Source organism: Cannabis sativa, chromosome 1 (genome assembly GCF_029168945.1).
Source record: "Cannabis sativa cultivar Pink pepper isolate KNU-18-1 chromosome 1, ASM2916894v1, whole genome shotgun sequence".
Taxonomy (NCBI): Eukaryota; Viridiplantae; Streptophyta; class Magnoliopsida; order Rosales; family Cannabaceae; genus Cannabis; species Cannabis sativa.
This window is the reverse complement of record NC_083601.1, coordinates 39,232,207-39,254,713: the sequence shown is the minus strand read 5'-3', so window position 1 is coordinate 39,254,713 and position 22,507 is coordinate 39,232,207. Positions and strand designations below refer to the sequence as shown.

General features: G+C 35.6%; 1 protein-coding gene and 1 long non-coding RNA gene across 3 annotated transcripts; both read left to right on the top strand.

The window, feature by feature from the left end:
• Positions 1-1,209: 1,209 nt before the first annotated feature.
• On the top strand, positions 1,210-8,537 carry LOC133037486 (uncharacterized). The gene is made up of 2 exons (XR_009687580.1): positions 1,210-1,925; positions 8,338-8,537. It is a non-coding gene; the product is annotated as an uncharacterized LOC133037486 (long non-coding RNA).
• Positions 8,538-18,838: 10,301 nt separating this feature from the next.
• Positions 18,839-22,205, top strand: LOC133033526 (vesicle-associated protein 4-2-like). Of its 2 annotated transcripts, XM_061108350.1 has the most exons (7): positions 18,839-19,632; positions 20,352-20,422; positions 20,644-20,725; positions 20,840-20,958; positions 21,423-21,500; positions 21,604-21,723; positions 21,826-22,205. In XM_061108350.1, exons 1-7 carry the CDS (start codon positions 19,302-19,304, stop codon positions 21,883-21,885), a joined length of 861 nt encoding a protein of 286 aa, XP_060964333.1. In that variant the 5' UTR covers positions 18,839-19,301; the 3' UTR covers positions 21,886-22,205. The 2 variants fall into 2 exon arrangements, with proteins under 2 accessions (XP_060964333.1, XP_060964332.1); XM_061108349.1 differs by having other exon boundaries at positions 18,882-19,632; positions 21,604-22,205.
• The last annotated feature ends 302 nt before the right edge of the window (positions 22,206-22,507 follow it).

Sequence of the window (22,507 nt, the reverse complement as noted above, 5' to 3'; positions counted from 1 at the left end):
TTTCTTGCGCGTAGTGCTTATTATTTGTTAGATTGTGTTTTTCATTTTAACGACTTCACGTTGGAGTTGTTAGACATTGTATTGGCTGAATCTTCATTTTATTAAAATTAAAATATCATATTTCCATTAAAAAAAGTTAAAATATATATCCATTAAAAAAATAAAAATATATATTATCTTTAAAAATGTATATAAATATTTACCATTAGATTACAATTCAATTTATCAATTTAGTGTCACATTAGTAACACATTAACAATTTTTTTTTTTTTTTTAGGAAAAATATAAATAAAGAAAGATATTTACAATAATTTTTATAGTTTGGAGTGATTTAAAAAATGGTAAATTCAATCTTTTGGTTTTAGGGATGTACATTTTCTCAACCTGCTCCTAATGAGGTGGGGATTCGCCGTTTAAATGGGAAACGAAGCGAGGACAAGGATTATTCTTTATTCTTGAATGTTAAATGGGGCGGGCACGGGGATCAAACTTCCCGCCCCGACAAGCACCCGTTTAGTATTTTATCTTATATTTCTAGTAATATTTTATATTTTATAATTTATGTTTGTAATTTTTTAGTACAGTAGAACCTCTATTCAAGAATACACTTGAGACCAAGTAAATTATATTCTAATTAAGAGGTTATAACTAAATAGAGTTATAGAAAAAAAAAAATAAAAAAACTAAAAAATATCAATATAATAATAATAATAAATAATTATTAATACTATATTATATTAAAATTATTTTAGAGTAAATATAATGTTATAATTTGAAATAAAATTATTAATTTTACATAAATAAATTTACAAAATATATGTATATATTTTTTATTAAGATGTAATTATTCTTATATAGATGTGTACTTTGTTAATACGAGACTTAGAAAATGTATAACTAATTACAATTTAGAGGTTATTTTTATTTATAACTGGTTCAAATTGGAATTTAATTTTTTTATAACAAATTAGAGATTATACTTGAATAGAGTATTTTTAAATAGAGGTTCTATTGTATATTACTATCTTTTTTATAAATTTTAAGTTTTAAGTTGTGTTTTAGATAATAATTAATTTATTAAATAATAATTAATGTATAATATTTTAATTTTAATGTAATTTAATATGTTTATATATTAAATTTTTTATTATAAACTATATTTTTTTTATTATAAATTCGAAATACAATTTTTGATTTTTGATTTTTCTCTTAAAAAAAATTGGAAAAAACCCCGAAATGCAACCAAAACCAAATGATCGAAAAAAACAAGAAAAGATAATAATAATGACCCGAATCCGAGACACAAAATGCTGAAAAACCCTTTCTCAATCCACGTAGACAGCAGAAGCTTCCAAAATCCACGTACACAACCCGTTGTTCTTATCCAAACTACCCATTAAAAGATGAACACGTGTCCCATGAGGGCCGGAGTGGGCCCCTTATTTCTGCTTTTATCTTTGGAAACCCCGTTGCGACTTGCTATATCATCAATCTTATTCAATAGCCCTCTGTTTCCCAATCCCATTTGTAGTACGCCCTTACCCAAATCCAATAGGCCCCTGGTTTCTTTACTACGCCGCTATATATAAACTATAAAGCACAAATAACCAGCCATACCTAGAACCATAACCATAATCCTTTCTCACAACCAAATCGAAAATATTCTTCTTTATTTCTCACCATTCATCAGAATCATCACGTAAATCTCTTTGTTTACTTTTTGATTTCAAAAGAATTTTAAAATATTGATGAGCTTGAGGTACGCAAGCAGAGTTTTGTATCAGGCAGGGAATCGGGTGGTGCAGGGAATGAAGGACCAGATCTCAAGATGTGATTCAACGGTTAAGATCTCTTTGAGAGATTCTTCTTCAAAGCAGAGTAGGGTGTTCTCTGGAGGAGCAGCTGATTCCACTTCTGCTTTCAAGGTGTAGGAATTTGGCTTGGTGAAATTCCAAGTTTAACCTACACCAACTCAATTTTACAGTTAGAAACGACAGGGACAAATTTGTCCCAGAAAAATACAATTTAGAAACCCAATCAACGACAAAGAAACCTTGGCCGTTTCTTTCCTGCACGACAACGAAGCTTGTCGTTTTTTTTTTTTTTTTTTTTTTTTTTTTTTTACACACGACAAATCGTTTAAGCCAAACGATTTGTCGTTCTCACTTGAACAAAACTATGTTCAATCAGAGCTAACCCTAGCTTATTTACTCATTCGAACCTTCGAGAGTTCTCAGACTCTCTCTCTTTCTCTCTGCCTTCTCTCTCGAGCCAAACCCTGTGATCCGAGATTCTTCTCGATCTATTGATCGATCTTACCCAGAAACCTTCCCAAAACACCACACAATACACACATACAAATATCAAGCATAGATCATTAGGTTAGGGTTAGAAAATTAACACCAGAGATTATAGAGGTTCGCCCTAAATCAGGGGTACGTCCTCTTTGAGCTCGCCTTGAAGACGATCTACAGATCTGCACTATTATGATGAAGATTGATACAAAGGTGAGAAATCCAAGTCACAACACTTTGACTGGTATTTCAGATTTGCTCTCTTTTCTTTCTATGTGTTTATCTCTCTGTATTTTCTTGGTTTCTCACTCACTAACACTTTTTCTTTCTTTGCATGAACATGGACTGCTGAGATTTGGAGCAGAAGCTTTCAGATCTTGCACTCTAGGGTTCGAGTTTTTGGTATCTCTCGACTGAGAGATCTGGTATGATCTAGTGTCCCTTTTATACTTGTAGTTTTAGGGTTGATCATAGATCTGGAAGTTAGTTACAGCTTCGGTTGTAGCCTAACAACTGCATTCGATCCACTAGAGGCGAAGCCACTTTAGGATACGTTTTCCGTTGAGTTCTCATTGTATTTATTTGTATTTTTCTCTTCATCTGTAAAACTCGTAATAATAAAGGTTACAGTGAGGTGCAATTTTAACAATTTCCACCTTAGATCTCATCTCCGTAATCTTTATTATCATAGTTCTTCGTCCTCAAGTGTCTTAGCTCATAGTGGTAGTGGTCATCCACCACTACCAACCCCTAACAAGTCCAAGCAGTCTTGAAGCTTGCTAAGCAGAAAGCACCTTAGTACCGATATCGATGGATTCTCTTCGTGGGAACTTTCTCATCCGTACAACCTTCTCCGTGTCACTTTATCTCGTATAAAGTGATACTTTATTTCCACATGTTTGGTTCTCGTAAGTGAAAGACAGATTCTTACACAAGTGGATACAACTTTGGCATTCGAATAGATTGTAGGTTCTTCATCTAGGAGTTTAAGTTCATCTAGTAGTCCTTTAAGCCAAATGGCTTCTTTAATAGCCTGTACATTACATACTCGGTATCTCCGTTGTAGATAATGCTACAACAGTCGTTAGCCAGTACTTTCCAAATGGATACAATTTCCCCATAAGGTGTAAAGAAATAGGCAAGAGGTAGATTTTCTACTATCTCTGTCACATCCGTAGTACGCATCACCGTATCCAAGATCATTCCAGTTGTCCCTTCTTTTGTAGTTTAATCCCATTTCTGTAGATCCCAGATAGTATCTTAAGAACCATTTCATAGCCTCCCGGTGTTGTTTACCCGGGTTAGACATGTACTTACTTAGTACACTAATGGCATAAGGCTAAGTCGGGTCCGGTGCTTACCATTAGGTACATCACCGATCCCAATCGCACTGTAGAATAAGGCACTTCACTCATAGATTCTTTCTCCGATGTAGTTTTAGGACATCGCTCCTTGCTTAGGTAGTGCGATTAGTCATAGGTTCTTAGTTTGCTTTGCATTAGTCATAGAGAAATTCTCTAAGACTTCTTCGATGTAGTTTTTCCGATGTAGACTTAGTGTCCCATGTTCCCTGTCCCTAGAGATGTTAATGCCTAGGATCAGTTGCCCTTGCCTAAGTCCTTCATCTCAAATTCTTCCCTTAGCCAACCTTTCATTAGGTCAATCCCGGTCCTTTCCTTGCTCACAATGAGCATGTCATCTACATACGGTAGTAAGTAGATGACTTCATCAATCTTAGTGCCTTTCGTAGTATAGACGGGTGTCATAATAGCTCCTGAAAACCCCTTCGATCATGAACTCATCAAACCTTTTGTTCCATTGTCTTGTGACCGTTTAAGTCCATACAAGTGGCTTAATCGGTTTGCAAACCAAGTCTTCTTTGCCTTTTTCCTCATATCCTTTAGGTTGTTGCATGTAGATTTCTTCCTCAAGTTCCCCATTGTAGAAATGCGGTAGTTACATCCATTTGATCAACTTCTAGTCAAATTGAGTAGCTATGGTAAGTATAATTTCGATGGTTTTATACTTAGCCACGGGTGAGAATATCTCATTAAAATCTATCCCTTCTTCTCGTGTAAATCCCTTACCACTAAGCCTTGCCTTAAACTTCTTAGGATGCATCTCGGTGAGTCCTTCGTGTTTGAAAAGCCACTTGCATGAAACTATGCTCTTCCCTTTAGGTTTCTTCACTAAGTATCCGTGTTTTGTTCTTTCTCGCAGATTCCATCTCCGTGTCCATTGCCTCGGACCATTTCTTGGCATCTTTATCGGTCATGGCTTCTTCATAGGACTTAGGTTGTCATTTCCACTCCCATAGCACGAAAAAATGCATAAGCACTTCTTCCCAAGCCGTGAAGTTGAATCTCTGTGTAGGTCAGGAACCCTTCTAGTTGTCTCTCGGCCGCTGGTAATCTTGTATTGCCTCATTTTCTTGTCCTTCTTCGCAATAGGTTCCACCCGAATGTTGTCATCCCGAATCCCTTGGTCATTTCCTTCCAAGTTTTCATCTCCCCGAGTATTTTCCACCCGTTCGGTTCCACCTCGAACGGTATTAGGTTGAGTGTTCCTTGTTTGCATGTCCACAAGATGTGCACCGCGGGGTTAGTGTAGTAGGACTAGATATTGCATTATTATTAGTAATACAAGGGAATAAATCTTCCTTAAAAAACAACATCTCCTACTGTTTATGGTTTTAAAACCTTGTTTCTCTCTTACCCATAATCTGTAGCCTTTAGTACCTTCCGTGATAACCTAGGAACACACATTTTAGAGCTCTGTGCTCTAACTTACCTACACTTTGACGTGCATAAGTGCCGCACATCCAAATACTGCTTAAGTTTGAGAGATCGGGGGGCTTACCCGACCGGATCTCCTACCTGGTGTCTTGAATTCCAATGGCACTTGGATGGGCTTCTTGTTCACCGGGTAAGGCTTTGTTAACACAGCTTCTCCCCAAAATCCTTTAGTAAGCCTGCATTGTAATAATAGGCATCCGACCTTGTTCATCAAGGTCCTATTCATCCTCTCGGCTACCCCATTCTGTTGAGGAGTAATTCTCACGATTCCGTGCCTTTCAATTCCAACGAGCCACAATATCTCGTTAAATTCATCACCGCAAAACTCTAAGCCATTGTGTCACCCTTAGGGTTTTAACCACTTTGATTAGTTAAATTTTCCATTAGGGTTTTCCATTGTATGAATTTAGATAAAGCCTCATTTTTATGTTTAAGTAAAAATACCCAAACTTTTCTAGAAAGTGGTCATCAACAATAGACATAAAATACACATTTCCACCAAGTGTTGGAGTTTTCTACGGTCCCCAAAGATCGAGTGAACATACTCCAATATATGCTTAGTTTTATGAATGCTCGTTTTAAATTTCGATGTATGATGTTTACCTAAAACACAAGATTCACGAAGTCAACTTTACTTACTTCCGTCCTTACCGCAGGTAATTTTTGATCACTCATGATCCGTAGTCCTTTTTCACTAATATGCCCTACTTTCTATGCCATAGAACGGCCTTTAGGTCTTCCGGATTTGCCAGTGACCGCATTATTGCGATTGAGTAACCGGTTCTCCATCTAAGTAGTATAACCCTTCATGTTTGTGTCCTTTGATTATCATTAGCACCACTTACTTAGCTTCATTGAACTCCGTCAATTTTGCTAACAATACCCATGTCATCTGTAACAACTTTATGTAAATTAAATTCTACAGAAGATTAGGTACATACCTTACACCAGCTAGTGGTTCGACAATCCCATCAAACATTTTAAAATTTACACTACCCGAACCTTCTATATTGCATGTGTTGTTATTTCCTAATTACTTTGCCACCATTAGAATTTCGTAATCGCCAGGATTTCCCTGTAGAGTTTGTCATATGAAAGGTACACCCCGAATCCAAAATCCACTCATCTTTGAAAGATGTAGATGCAACATAGACTTCACCACTATCATAGCCATCCGAGTAGTTTGCTTCTTGTTGCTTGTCATGTTCATTGCCTGTTTTGATCCGATCTTTACGAAAACTTTCCACCTTTCGTTCTTGTATTTATTATTGTAGAAGTAGCCTTTCTTGTAATGTCCGATGCCTTTCCACAATAGAAACAACCCGTAGAATCACTGCATCTCTTGATGGTGATCTATTCTTTCCTTTGTTTCGAGTTTCTATGATGATGACGTGCACTATTACTTCTACCCCCGTTATGGTAGGACTTCGCGAGATGGCCTTCCTCTACTTAGGTTCATTTCACCATGTCCCAGAATTGGATTTTTCACTCTTCATCTCTAAGTCTTTAGATTTTAAGTGAGATGACTTCATCAAGTGTGATTGAAGTCCTTCCATACTTGATTGCCATCTTTACCTCCTTCGTATGAATCGTGTAATGAATTCAAAATGATTATTGCCCGATTTTCATCACTTGAGCTTCATTCTCTCCCGAATTTGCCAATTCAATGTGCATTACGAGAAACTCATCAAGATTCGATCTGTGGTTTTAAAGTGTGACTCATCTTAAACCCCAAAGATCCTTTCTTTTAGGTAGATCTTGTTAGTTAGGGATTTTTCTTGGCTCGCTCTTCAAGTTTCTTCCAAATTTTAAATTTCGGTGTTTCTTCTTTATCAACCAATCGATAATGGCATCGAAGGTTGAAAATTATGATTCCAAAGTGGGTCGTTTCCAACGATTCTTCTTGTTGAATCTTTGAAGTGTTTTCTCGGCCATTCATCAGGTCTTCGAGAACCCTAAGTAATTTCGTTGAGCCACAGGGGATCCGATCTTTCCTCCGTATCCCCGTAATCAGGATCCATCAAAACGATCAATGTCAACCTTGATATCGCTCGTATGTTAAAATCAAAATTAAATTGAGTTGAGTTTAGGAAGATTTGTTTATTATCGGTTTGTGGAATTTCCATGTGTTTCCCATCGTCCACGGCTTCGTGTTGTGTTTCTTCTTCTTCTCCCGCCCTTGATCACTTTCGATTCTTTCTTGAGTTGATTTGCTTGAACCAAAGCTCGATACCATCTTTGTAGAATTTGGCTTGGTGAAATTCCAAGTTTAACCTACACCAACTCAATTTTACGAGTTAGAAACGACAGGGGACAAATTTGTCCCGTAAAAATACAATTTAGAAACCCAATCAACGACAAAGAAACCTTGGCCGTTTCTTTCTGCACGACAACGAAGCTTGTCGTTTTTTTTTTTTTTTTTTTTTTTTTACTCACACGACAAATCGTTTAAGCCAAACGATTTGTCGTTCTCACTTGAACAAAACTAAGTTCAATCGAGCTAACCCTAGCTCATTTGCACCTTCGAACATTTGAGAGTTTCTCAAACTCTCTCTCTTCTCTCTCGCCTTCTCTCCGGTTCTCAAACCCTGTAACCGTAGATTCTTCTCGATCTATCGATCGATCTTACCGAAACCTTCCCAAAACACCACACAATACACACATACAAATATCAAGCATAGATCATTAGGTTAGGGTTAGAAAATTAACACCGCAGATTATAGAGGTTCGCCCTAAATCGTGGGTACGTCCTCTTCGAGCTCGCCTTGCACGATCTACGTATCCGCACTATTATGATGAAGATTGATACAAAGGTGAGAAATCCAAGTCACAACACTTTGACTGGTATTTCAGATTTGCTCTCTTTTCTTTCTATGTGTTTATCTCTCTGTATTTTCTTGGTTTCTCACTCACTAACACTTTTTCTTTCTTTGCATGAACATGGACTGCTGAGATTTGGAGCAGAAGCTTTCGGATTCGCCTTGTGGTTCGAGTTTTTGGTATCTCTCGACTGAGAGATCTGGTATGATCTAGTGTCCCTTTTATACTTGTAGTTTTAGGGTTGATCATAGATCTGGAAGTTAGTTACAGCTTCGGGTGTAACTAACAACCAGATCTTGATCCACTAGAGGCGAAGCCACCTAGGATCTGTTTTCTGTTGAGTTCTGGTTGTATTTATTTGTATTTTTTCTCTTCATCTGTAAAACTGTAATAATAAAGGTTACAGTGAGGTCTAATTTTAACACAAGGCTGCCAAAAACGACACACATAATTATAAGCAGGCGGAGGAGTCTCTTCGGACCGTCATGTATTTGAGTTGCTGGGGTCCTAATTGAAAGTTTTATACCTAATCATGTTTGTAAATACTTGGTGTACATATGTATAAACCTTAACCCTCGATCCTTGATCGTCTCAACATATAAATATTAATCAAGATCTTTTCGCTCCATATATTTTTGGTGACTTTTTATGCATGTATTGTAAAATTCTGATTTTCGATTACTCTCAGCAAAAACACACGTCATATGCCAATGTATCATGTGTATGTACTAATGGTATAATTTGATTTTGTTATTATGCTATGTTAATAGACTAGTTATTAATTGAAGCAAAATTCTTCCTTCAATTTTGGCAAAATTTCCTTAAACTTCTTCATAGAGAAGATTCAATAAAGTGTGACTGTGATGTCACAGATTTGTTAATTATTTTTTAATGAGCTTTACTACATTGTTTATCTATTATTATTTCTCATTTTCAGATTTTATATAAATTAACGCTAATCTAAAATAGGCGGATTGGATTAAAGCTATTCATATCTTTCTTTCTTTATCTTGGTGAATAAGAAATATATGTATAAAACTATTAATGGGTAATGATTTAATTGAATTTTCTTTTAAGGAAAATCATAAAATAAATTAGATTTTAAGGTCATTACAAATAATAAGAGAATTACCATATATACTATTTTTTTTTAATTTTTTAATTTTTTTTTTCAAATTTACGGTTTAGAAACAGTTGTAGCGCTAGTTGCAATAGGGGTTTCTGTACAATTTTTTGTTGCAATTTAAGTTGCAGCGCTAGTTGTAATAAGGGTTTCTATGTAGAATTTCGTAAAAATACAAAAAAAAAAAAAAAAAACTGTTTTGAAGTGTAAAAATAAAAAAAAAAACCCTAAATAATATTACTGAGATGATTGATGGGTCAACTATACCAATTATATTGTTTGCGAAAATTCACTTAATTACATTATGAGCTACAAAATTACAAAGTTTGAAAAAAAAAAAAATTATAACTCAAAAATAAATTAGAGAGCATATTACATTGGTAAATATAGTTACCAATACTCCAACTGGAACTGGTTTCATTCAGTTCCTTGATAACTATCTCCAAATCACTCTCAATTGATACAAAAGGGTGTTTCAAAATCATGGCTTTCTCCATGGCCAACTGACAAGTCGCAACTTCTCCAATCAAAGGATCAACGAAGTTAAGCTTATAGTGGTCACTCGCAAAATAGAACTCGTGTGATCCCTAGCTAAAGCTACTCCACACATGAAATCCCAACCAATTGCCACATCACAATTGACTTTGATCCAATCCACTGAAAGAGGGGTCCACCTATGAGAAATAGCAGCTTCCGGCAAGAAAAATAAATCAAACCCATAATCTATGTAATAGAATATAATAGAGTCAATACACTGTTTAAAATTACTTAAAAAATTATTGTGTATCTTATCATTTGAGATGATTTAATTGAAATTAAGTTTTATTATGTCTACTCACCAAAACATTATAAACAACCAGTTGTCTTCTTTGGAATTCTCATCCTTTTTGATGTCAAAATTAAATGACTGCTAATTTTGGATTAAAATTTTTTAGTCATTAAAATTGTATATTATTTTAAACATTTTTAAGATTTTTTTTTTTTTCTGAGAAACCTACAAAAATATTGAAATTTAAATTAACTTTTACAAAAATACTGTCACACGGAAATCTTTTAAAAAATATTGTATTTTTATAAGATAACAGTTGAACACAAAACAAAACAACTAAAAACAACAGTGGAACAACTAACAACCGTAGAACAAAAGTGAAAACTTAACACAGTACACAGTATAAGACTTACACAATATTTTTGAAAAAAAATTTACCCCACAGTATAGTAGTAAAAAAGCTGAAAATTTTAGTATGCGATGTAATTATTTATTTATTTTTTTTAGTTTTTTCATTTATACATTTTAAAGTTTTTATTATTTTTTACATTTTAGTAGATATGTATGTTGTGCAATCTACCTAGCAATCTAAACTCACACAGCAACCCAAATTACAACCAAGAGATTACAACCAAGAGAGTAATCCAAATTATTAAAATAAAAAAACAAAAAAAATCGTAAAAATAGATAAAAGTTAGAAAATAGTATACAATTTCTCTTTTTTTTTTTTTTCTTTCTTTTTTTCTATTTTATTCTTTCAGAAAAAACATAAAAATAACTGTCAGTATGTTTTTTTAGGAAAAATAATTAAATAAAACTATAAATGCATATTTTTATAATTTTTTTAATTATTTTTGGGTATTTGTGAAAATATTCCTTTGAAATTGGATTCTTTTTCACGAAATTGAGAGCATTCAGTACTTTGGATAAAACTTCATACATATCAGATCAGTGCTTGCAATATATAGTGTGAAGACATAGACATGAAATAAGTAATATTTCCAAAAACAATTTATTAAAAAAATTGTATATTTTTAAGAGAAACTATTATTGATTTGGGCCTGGCCTCTGGCCTAGCCCAAGACCCAAGGCCGGCCCTGGAATGGTAAACACCATTTACTAGTCTGAGCAATGCTCATCAGAAAAAGAACTAAACTAGTACAACTATCAGAAAAAGAACTAAACTAGTACAACTACAAACATAAAAAAGTACACATCATTCATAAATCATAATAACCAAACAAAAAGAAAGAGAAAATAGTTTGATGAATCTGAAACGCTTCACACTACACATAGAGGCAATCCAACGTTCCAGCCAAAAAAAAAAAAAAAAAAATCCAAACTCAATAGTGTTAAGGCTCATGACAGTTATGACAGTTAAACCTTTGACTGTTCATTCTGTTATTGAGTTAGATAGCTACTGTGAGTGTTAGTTTTCTGTTATGAGGGTTGTTACTCATTCGGTTATTCTGTTTTGGCTTAGTCTCAGGTCTGTTGAGCTTAGCTTTGTATATAAGGCTGGATTGTAATTCTGTTCAATGAGATTAATCTTTCTTCTCCATTCTTCCCTTTCTTTCTTCTCTGTTCTTTCTCTTTCATAAATCTTTGTTCTGCATTTTCTTTCATCTTGTTCTATGATTCTGTTCTGCAATGAATCCTAGATTTAACATGGTATCAGAGCGTTGGCCTCCGCTCAATGTTAACATGGCTACTCTCGGATCTACTGGTGGTGGCAACTCGAACAACACATCTGGTTTCAATGGTGGTCAGGCAGCTCAGTCTCGAATCCCAACTCATCAAGAACCTGTATATTTTAATCACAACATTTCAATTCGGTTGAATGATCATAATTTCCTTTTGTGGAAGCAACAGGTTTTAGCTGCAATCAAAGGCAATCGTTTGCTGAAGTTCATCAAAGATCCACCACCAGCTGAGTTCCAAACTCCAGAAGATCGTGTGCAAAACAGGGTGAATCAAGCCTTAATCGACTGGGAGATCCAAGATCAACTCCTAGTCTCATGGCTGCTATCTTCGATGACAGAGAGTCTTTTGACTCGAATGGTGGGATGCGATTCAGCACAACAAATCTGGTCCACACTGGAAAAGCATTTTACATTGCAAGTGTCCTCGAAAATTCTTGAGTTTCGTACGAAATTGCAGAATTTAAAGAAAGGTAATCTCAGTCTTAATGACTATCTCCTGAAGGTTAAACAATCTGTGGATCTCCTTGCTTCTGTGGGAGAAGTCTTGAGCGATCGTGATCATGTGGCTGCGATCTTCAAAGGCCTTCCAAGCGAATACGATACCTTCGTCATTTCCACAAACACCAGAACTGAACAATACACAGTCGGAGAAATCGAGCCTTGCTCACAGCACGAGTCCGAGTGAAAAATCTGGAAAGGAATTCGATGTGAGTGCAAACCTGGTCACTGGTGATCAAGATCAACAGTTAGACACCTTGATGGAGGCAAATCTTGCCTGGAGAAGGTTCAGACAGCAGTATGGGAGAGGAAATTCTCAGGTTTATAACAACTCAGGTCAGTTCAATCAACCTGTGTTTAGAAGCTTTAATCGTGGAGATAGTTCTGGTGTGAAAGGTAATTTCTCAAATTTTCCTCCCTATCAAGCTAACAGAACTGGTACAAACCTGAATAATAAGGTTCAATGTCAATTATGCTTGCGTTTTGGACACACTGCACACGACTTTTTTATCGTTTTGACAAGTCCTTCTCAGGAACTAAACCAGGTGCAAGCAATCAGGTCACTGTACCACAGAAACCCCAAGCTAATCTGACTACCAACAACAGTTCTACTGATTCTAGTTGGTATCCCGACTCGGGAGCTACAAACCATTGTACTCCTCAAGCTCAAAACCTGGCTGTTTGCTATGATTATGAAGGGACAGACCAAATGCATGTGAGAGATGGTACAGGTTTGTCAATAAAGCATATTGGTCATTCATTTTTTACTCCTCAGCATGCATCTCATTCTCTTGTTCTTAATAACTTACTTCATGTCCCTGAAATTACAAAAAATCTCATGAGTGTTTCTAAATTTGCCAAAGATAATAATGTGTATTTTGAATTTCATGATGATTTTTGTTGTGTCAAGGACAAAGTGAGCAATATTACCTTGCTGATGGGAATCCACAAGAATGGCCTATATACTTTTGACAAGTCTCAACTTGGTCCAATCCATTCAGCTCCCACCTCTAGAATCAAATTTCAAGACTTGCAGCAGCCAAGTCATAGTCAAACCAGCAGCCCACCCATTCATGAAAGCACTTTATCTCAACCAAATTCCAAGTGTACTTTTGTGGCAACACTTAATAACTCATCTGTTACTGTATCTAATTGCTATAAGTGTAACACAAATGTACAAAACAATTTTACCTTGTGGCATAATAGGCTTGGTCACCCCTCTGAAAAAGTGGTCCAAACTGTACTCAAATCTTGTAACATTTCCAATGTTAATAAAGATTCTGAATTTTCTATTTGCTCAGCTTGTTGTCTTGGTAAAATTCATAAATTTCCATTTCCAAAAGCATCTCAAACTGTTATTTCTGAACCACTTCAGCTTGTGGTTTCAGATCTTTGGGGACCATCATTTGTTCCATCCTTTAATGGGTACAAATATTATATTCATTTTGTTGATGCTTACTCTAGGTTCACCTGGCTGTATCTTCTTAAGAACAAGTCAGATGCTCTCAAAACCTTCCAACACTTCAAAGCTGAAGCTGAGTTACAACTTGGCAAGTCTATTAAAACTCTCCAAACTGATTGGGGAGGTGAGTACAGGTCTTTCACTTCATTTCTTGCTGATTGTGGCATTCATCATAGACATCCTTGTCCTACAACTCATCAACAAAATGGCCTTGCTGAAAGAAAGCATAGGCACATTGTTGAAAATGGTCTTGCTCTTCTTGCACAAGCCTCATTACCTCTAAAATTTTGGGATGAAGCCTTTAGGACAACTGTCTATTTACATAACAGACTTCCCACCCCCTTGCTGCATCAATGTTCTCCTTTGGAAACATTGTTTCACACCAAACCCGATTACACTACCTTTAGAACCTTTGGATGCAAATGTTATCCCAACATTCGACCTTACAACAAACACAAATTAGAGTTTAGGTTTGCCCCTTGCACATTTTTGGGATATAGTTTAAATCACAAAGGTTACAAGTGTCTTGACTCGAAAGGTAGATTGTATATCTCTCGTGATGTTATTTTTGATGAATTCTCTTTTCCTTATGAACACATTCACAATCAGCAAAATCATACACCTGATCCTATCATCCCATCACATGTTTTTGCTGTTATACCTGTGTGCTGTCATTTTAAAACTCCTTTTTCTGCAACAGATTTAGTTGCACCAGCAGAAACTGATACTGCTTCTGCATCTGTATCTCTTGCTCCATCTGATGCTGCTGTTGAGTTGAATAATGTTCCAACTCCCACTCACAATGACCAACATGCTTTATTTGATACTGCCATTCCATCTAACCTTTTTGTTGGACAGTTTCCTACTAACAGCAGGTGTGCAGATCAGTGTCCGAGTGCTGATACAGGTGGCTTTTCAGGATTGTCTCCATGTTCTTCGAATGCTGGTTCTGATAGTGTTACACACACTGATCAACCTTCCTCAACCTCCCCTCGAGTACCAATCATACCAGATTCCAGAACTGCTCCTGTTTACTCATCTCCTGCTGCATTACCATTAGTTGCTGGCTGTGTTAATGCTCCAGGGAAACACAACATGCACAGGATGCAAACCAGGTCAAAAATGGGTGTTTTTAAACCCAAAGTGTACCTGGCTTCTAGAGAACCAACTTCTCTCAAGGAAGCTCTTCAACAAGAACAATGGAACAATGCTATGAGTGATGAAATACTTGCCTTAGCCAGAAATAGAACTTGGGTTCTTGTTAGACTTCCTGAAGGGAGACAAGCAATAGGCTGCAAATGGGTGTATAAAATCAAGGAGAATCCTGATGGGAGTGTGCTCAAAAACAAGGCTCGACTTGTGGCTAAAGGTTTTCACCAACAAGCAGGCTTTGACTTTACAGAGACTTTTAGTCCTGTGGTTAAACCTGTCACTATTAGGGTGGTTTTGACTCTAGCCTTGTCTAATGGTTGGCAAATTAGACAACTAGATGTCAATAATGCTTTTCTAAATAGTGATTTACAAGAGGAGGTTTATATGACTCAGCCCCCCGGTTTTGAAATCCCAGGTCAAGAACAACTTGTGTGCAAACTCAATAAGGCCATATATGGTCTTAAGCAAGCACCTCGGGCTTGGTTTGACAAATTACAACAGAGTTTGACATCCTTTGGGTTTACTCCTTCAAAGTCTGATCACTCCTTGTTCATTAATCACTCACCTACATCAACAACACTTGTTCTTGTGTATGTTGATGATATTTTAATAACAGGGAGTGACCAAACTGTTGTTAACACTCTTGTTGCAGATCTGAATACTCGGTTTTCTCTTAAAGATCTTGGAAAACTTCGATATTTTCTTGGTATAGAAGTTGAGCATACCGATTCAGGCCTTCATCTTTGTCAAAAGAAGTATGCACAAGACTTACTTGTCAGGGCTCAAATGTTTGGTTCCAAGTCTTCTCCAACACCTATGACAAGTGGTCTTCGGTTGTCTGCCCATGAAGGAGAGCCTCTTGCTGATGTTCAGCAGTATAGATCCATTGTTGGTGCGTTGCAATATCTCACCATTACTCGACCCGAACTCTCCTTTAGTGTGAACAAGGTGTGCCAGTTTATGCAAAAGCCATTGTCCACTCATTTGCAAGCTGTCAAGCGCATTCTGAGGTACATTAGTGGCACAATGCATTATGGTCTCACCTTTTCCAAACCTGAATCTCATGATCTTGTTGCCTTTTGTGATGCCGATTGGGCTTCGGATCCTGATGACAGAAAGTCCACCTCGGGGTATGCCATCTTTTTTGGTTCGAATCTCATTGCTTGGAAGAGCAAAAAGCAACAAACCATATCTCGGTCTAGTACTGAAGCCGAGTATCGAAGTGTTGCAAATGTCACTGCTGAATTGACCTGGCTGCACTACTTATTTTCAGAACTTCACATTCACATGCCTCAGCCTCCTACAATATGGTGTGATAACCTCAGCACGATTATGCTCACACAAAATCCAGTTTTACATGCTCGCACTAAGCATATAGAATTGGATCTATATTTTGTCAGAGATAAGGTGTTAAACAAGATGGTTCAAATCAAACATGTGGCTGCTCTTGACCAGATTGCAGATGGTCTCACCAAAGCCATTTCTAGTCAAAGGTTCTCTGGTTTTAGAGCCAAACTCAGAATTACTGATCATCCCATTTTGAGTTTGAGGGGCGGTGTTAAGGCTCATGACAGTTATGACAGTTAAACCTTTAACTGTTCATTCTGTTATTGAGTTAGATAGCTACTGTGAGTGTTAGTTTTCTGTTATGAGGGTTGTTACTCATTCGGTTATTCTGTTTTGGCTTAGTCTCAGGTCTGTTGAGCTTAACTTTGTATATAAGGCTGGATTGTAATTCTGTTCAATGAGATTAATCTTTCTTCTCAATTCTTCCCTTTCTTTCTTCTCTGTTCTTTCTCTTTCATAAATCTTTGTTCTGCATTTTCTTTCATCTTGTTCTATGATTCTGTTCTGCAATGAATCCTAGATTTAACAAATAGTGATCAAAGCAATCTGTAGTTCTGTACCCATTCGTTTGCAGAGAAGGGGCTCCTTGAAGCAGTATATATATACAGAAGCTTTTACTACACAAAGATCAAAACAAACATGCAAGTGAAAGACAGAGAAACCTAGCATACACTCAGCTGTATCTCCAATCAATCACCATCCCTGACCCCATTCGGAGTTTAGTCGACTCAAGTGTTGCACCCACATTAATTTTAGTGGAGCCATTAATTAATTTACTCTATTTATGTACATACATGTTTTTTTTAACCTTAGATAGTAATTTATTATTATTTTTAACAGGAATTATGTGCGTAAGAGGATGAACTAGTATTAGCCATATAAATATATAGGCCTCAATAAAATGTTAATTGTAATTTCAAGCTAAAATAAGGTTGTAATCATGTAATGTTTTCCTTGTGATAATTAATGTGAATGGGATACATATACATTCCTACAGGCTACATGTATTAGTATTAAACATGTACTCTGTGACACAGTTCGAGCAAAGTAAATTAAGGTGGGAAGTAACATACTCCAACAAGGACAAATTAACAAGAAGAGTGATGAGAGATGATAACCACACAATCTTGAGACACTAACGGATAAGACCCCTCTTCACATTTTCTTGTGCTCAACTTTAATCTACTATACTCTGAGCCAGAGGTCGTAACAAAATATTAACAAATTTTTAAAAAAATAAAGAGTTATCACTGTGACATTGTAAGAGCCAATATCAATCAACATTTATCCCAATCATAACAACATGGAAGCTTGAAAGACTAATTAACCAAACAACAAGGACAATTTCACTTTCACCCAACAAATTGGCGCTTTCATGAGAAGAACAGTAATTGGAGTAAGAGGATGTACCAGTACTAGTCACGAGGGAGGAGGAGACGAATTTAATATCTTGACTTTAGAACAAGCTGGTCTTTTCAAAATTTCTGGTCTTAGCCCTCTCGTCTTTGGCCTTTTTCTTTGATGATTAATAAAATTGTCAAGTTGTTATTCGTGTTCTATGTGCTCTGTTCTTTTCTGTGATATCTGACCAAGATGGATTGTGAAACATGCGATTAGTTTGTGAAACATAAGCCCAAAAGCTCAAAATCGAATAATTTTCAGATTTTCATTTTTTTTAATAAAAATATGAAATAATTTTATTACTTTTCCCTTGAATTGAATTGTAAGGTAATTATGAGCTAGTGTGTAATGTCTTGTGACTATTTTTTAGTATAATTTGTCTCGTGGGTTGGTTGGACTGGAGTGTTTGAACTAAATGTGAGGTCTACGACAATGTCGTTTTTTGATCCGTGACTAGAGAAACCTTTGATAATGAATAGTATGAAAGAAAGAGTACTAGTCAACAATTCTTATCAAATAAGGCCAATGTTTGAATCAGTTTTGGTGTGTCATACGCGGTTTTGAAACATTATAATTCTAACTAAACTAATGTTTTTGTATATATATTTTTTTTCACTACACATAAGAATTCAACCTTGAGAAAGTCTAGTATTTAACGCGGGAAGGGAAAAAAAACTAATTATGACATGCCTTTTATTGTTATACTTGTATCAAGTTTGGTGAAGGTGGAACCGGACTAAACTAATTTTGTATGTATCTTATTTTTAAATAGAAAGTGGTACTGGTAGCACATAACTGAGTACTAAACAAACATTTCTATCAAAAAGAAAACATATTTGATAATTGAGAGCAGCATTAATTATAGCGTACGTCTTTGTTATTTTAAAAATCCATTAGAATAGTATATGCACCCGTTTTCTTATCCACAAACGCGCACATTATTTGTCTAATGGAGTGTGTATCATTGTAATGGCTATGGTCCATTTGTATTTAAAATACCACAGTCTTGCCTCACCTCCAATTTTGGCTTGATTGATTGGTACATTTGATTAAAATTAAGGTGGGGTCGAAATTGAATATGTTGTTGTTGCATGATCACATAGGAATTAGTCAAACAAAAAATCAGCATCTCTGTCCTGTCCTTATGGTAAAAAAATGGCCACTTCCTTTCCACTACTAAAATTTCTCTCTTTCAAATTCTTTTATTAAGCAACTAAAAAAAATTTAAATACAATACAAAATTTGACCTTTTGTTATTATTTATTAGTAATCAATAATACTAAACCGAAAGGTGCAAAATAACTTTTCTCATTTTCTTTTTCTTTTTGTGTAATGTAAGTCAACTCAGCTTAACAGCTCCACGTCAACGGGTTGTCCTTTCTCAGACCCACTCGCCAAAAATCCATCACTTGAACGAAACACACGGCAGCAGAACAGTATAAAATTCCTTTATTATTATTATTAATAATAATAAATAATTTTTAAATAAAAAAAAAACAATATTGATTTTTCAAAAGCAGAAATTTATTTATTTTGAGAAAAGGAAAAAAAAAAAAAACGAAACAAGAAGAAGAAGATTGAATTTTAATTATTATAATTGTATAATTATATTGAAATGGCGTCGTTTGTCTTTGTGGAGCAAGAATTTGAAAGTTGAAACGAAAAGGTGAACATAAAAAAGGGACGGATGTGAAGGGGAGTAGTGAAATACAATTAAATAGCTCCACTGAGTTCCGACCGCACCTGCCCCAAACCCAAAGTCCCAAACCCAAACTCCTCTCTTCCAACGCAGCTTCCTAAAAAGCTAAGCAAGTGAGCACCGTTTTAGAAACGCAAGCAAACAAAGCGTGAATTCTTCAGAGAAAGATAATTAATAGAGTTCTAAAACATAAAAAAGGGAAAAACGACGCTGCGTTTTGGGTCCCAAATGCTCTGAAATGGCTATAGCTGACCAAAAGTCTTCTTCGTCATCCTCATCCACCTCCGCCGACGGTAAACTATGGGGCTTTTTGAAGAGGCCTTTTCGCCCAACGGCGACCACCACCACCAATTTCTCGTCCTCGTCTTCTTCCCAACATAATCATCATAACCATAATCATAATCATATTAATGCTAATACTAATGCTCATCATCCCCACAACTCAAACTCATACCACGATGCTTCCAATCTTCACGCCACCAACAATTCGGTTTCTTCCGTCGCCAGGTCGCTGCTCCCAACTCGACGTCGCCTCAAGCTTGATCCCTCCAATAAGCTCTACTTTCCTTGTAAGTCAATTTCGTTTTTCATTTTCTCTTCTTCTTCATACTGTCATGCGATCTGATTCGTTTAGTGGCTTGATCTTGTTTTGACTTTTTTAGTCTTTGAATTTTGTTTTTCTTTGCTAGGATTTGTGCTTAATTTTCCTTAATTGATTAATTGACTTGGGAGATATGGTTATTAACATGCGATTACTCATTTTATTTTTCCTCTCTAGAAATTGGGTTTTTATATCTAATTTTTTTTATTAAGATTCTCTCTTCTTATTCCGGTAGTACAGGATTTTTTTTGGGGTTTACATTACACTACAATCTTATAGTGAGTGAATTCGTTCCTCAACGAATTTAAAATCAAGCAAACTTATTAGGATGAAATCTATTCACTAGAGGCAATTGCTGAAGAAGTTTTTCTGGGTAATTGAGTCTTAAGAGTTTGTTATCTGAAAATCGATTTGTACTGGAGGCATTTTGAAATCCTGGAATTACATCTATATTAAACTTAAATGCGTGTATACTTAATATCATAATTAATGAGACATATATGTGTGCGAGCGACCTCACATGTGTCGATTCGTTGTTTTTTTCTCTTTTTCAGGTGTTTTTGTTTTTATTTTCTGTCCTTGTATTGCATTTTTTTTTTCCCTCTTTTGTCTTTCTGGATCCACATGTATTCATCGTTTTGCTATTTATTATCTTACATGTAATGTATTTATTGTTTTCTCTTGAAGGTGAACCTGGTAAACAAGTTAGGAGTGCCATTAAAATAAAAAATTCTAGCAAATCCCATGTAGCATTCAAGGTATTAACTTCAAATTTCTTATTTTCTCTTTTTCTTAGCATTTTTATCACCCTTCTATGGTGATGGTGATAGTGATGATGATATGTTCTCTGTTCGTTGATATGCTCTCAATGATGATCTAGATTCTATGCTAATGTTTCTATAGAAAGGTCATCACAGAGTTAAAATTGCGGCACTTTTCATATTTAGGTCTCTAATAGTTTCTTGATGTCTTGCTTCAGTTTCAAACCACTGCACCAAAAAGTTGCTTTATGCGTCCTCCTGGAGCTATTCTTGCTCCTGGCGAGAGTCTTATTGCAACTGGTAATGCTTCTTTGTAAGACATTTAAAAATATCTTCCTATTTAAATAAGATAGACTTTTTGAAGTTTTAATATTCTTATTGATTGAACTTGTCCTTTTGCTAAATTGGTATTAGTGTTCAAGTTTGTGGAGCTTCCTGAGAACAATGAAAAGTTGGTTGATCAAAAGAGCAGGGTTAAGTTTAAAATCATGAGCCTGAAGGTGAAAGGACCAATGGATTATGTACCCGAGCTGGTGCGTTTCACTCATCCTTTGTGTTAATATATTTATCATGTATTTGTTACATGTTACACATCATTGCATTGATGAGCTTCTCCTTAACATTTTATTTGAGATTTCAATAAGGTGTCGTTTTTGTGGATTTAAGTATATTACATACTGCAGTGATCCTTTTCTTGATCTTATGGATATGCATCTTGTTCTTAATTTTTTTGTTACTGCCCTTTAATGAAGTCATAGTAAGCACTCTTTGAAGGTTTATACCATACAAGCGTTCAGTCAAATTGAAATTTGAAGTTCATTGTCCGTAACCACACATTGAACTATTTATCCCTGGATTTGACTTGTTTTATATAGTCTATAGATTCTTCTTCCAAAATGTTTTTACTTTCATAACTTGAATACCTGTACTGTTTCTTAATAATGGATTCTAACCTATTTCTTTGGAAATCATTTAAATTGTTCGTTGATGGTCACAGTTCGAAGAGCAGAAGGATCAAGTTGCTATAGAACAGATATTGCGGGTTGTTTTTCTAGATCCGGAGCGTCCTAGTCCGGTAAGTGTTATTTGTCTTTATTTCATTGTACTACTAGCATTTACAATTGTCACGCTGGTTAAGCTGCTGACTTCCAAATGTGTATTTTGCTTCTTATTTAAAGACTTTGGAAAAGTTGAAACGCCAATTAGCTGAAGCTGATGCTGCGCTTGAGGCACGCAAGAAACCGACAGAAGATGCAGGTCCAAAAATTATTGGAGAAGGGCTTGTAATCGATGAATGGGTGAGTTTTGTCCATTCTTATCTTTTTAAATATTGTTTTGTGCAATGCACATGTTTTCCCTTTTATAACATCCGTTCTTGTATATGTACTTCTGATGTGCAGAAAGAGCGAAGGGAAAGATATCTTGCTCGACAGCAGGTTGAAGGAGTGGACTCAGTATAATGTGGTGCTTCTTTCCTTGCCGTTGTTTTTATTGTTCTGTGATTGGATGGGAATCAATATCTATTACTATCTTCTCAAAAAAAATATATAACATATTAGGACTTTACAATATAAGTCAGTGTAAAAAAAAATTTCCTGGAGAAGCTTTCATAGTTGAGGAACTCAGAACTTGGATTTCAATACCTGCCTGTAGATAAAGTGATTTTGTTTCTTTTATTTTAAGAAATAAAATTGAGTCTAATGGGTTGTAAATGACAAAATTGGTCTGCCAGTCTTTGAAGTGTTAAATGCACTTCTATATATAGTTCTTTGTTCTTTTCTTTTTCTTTATAATACCTTATTTCGGCCTAATAGATGGTTCCAGGAAGATTTGGGTTGCGGCTTCTGTAGTTTTAGACAGACAAGTATGATTAGTCCGCAATATCAGAAAAACCTTCCGATGAGCTTAATAGTTAATACACTGTTTCATTTGTTTGTAACCCTTTTTCTTCAACGGTCCTAAGACTAAAAGACAAATAAGTGAGGCAAAATAAAAATGTAGTTCACCTCGCCAAAAGAAAAATGCTACAAGGACATTTCAAAAAATGATGCAAATAAGGTTGATTAATAATAAACTTATTTT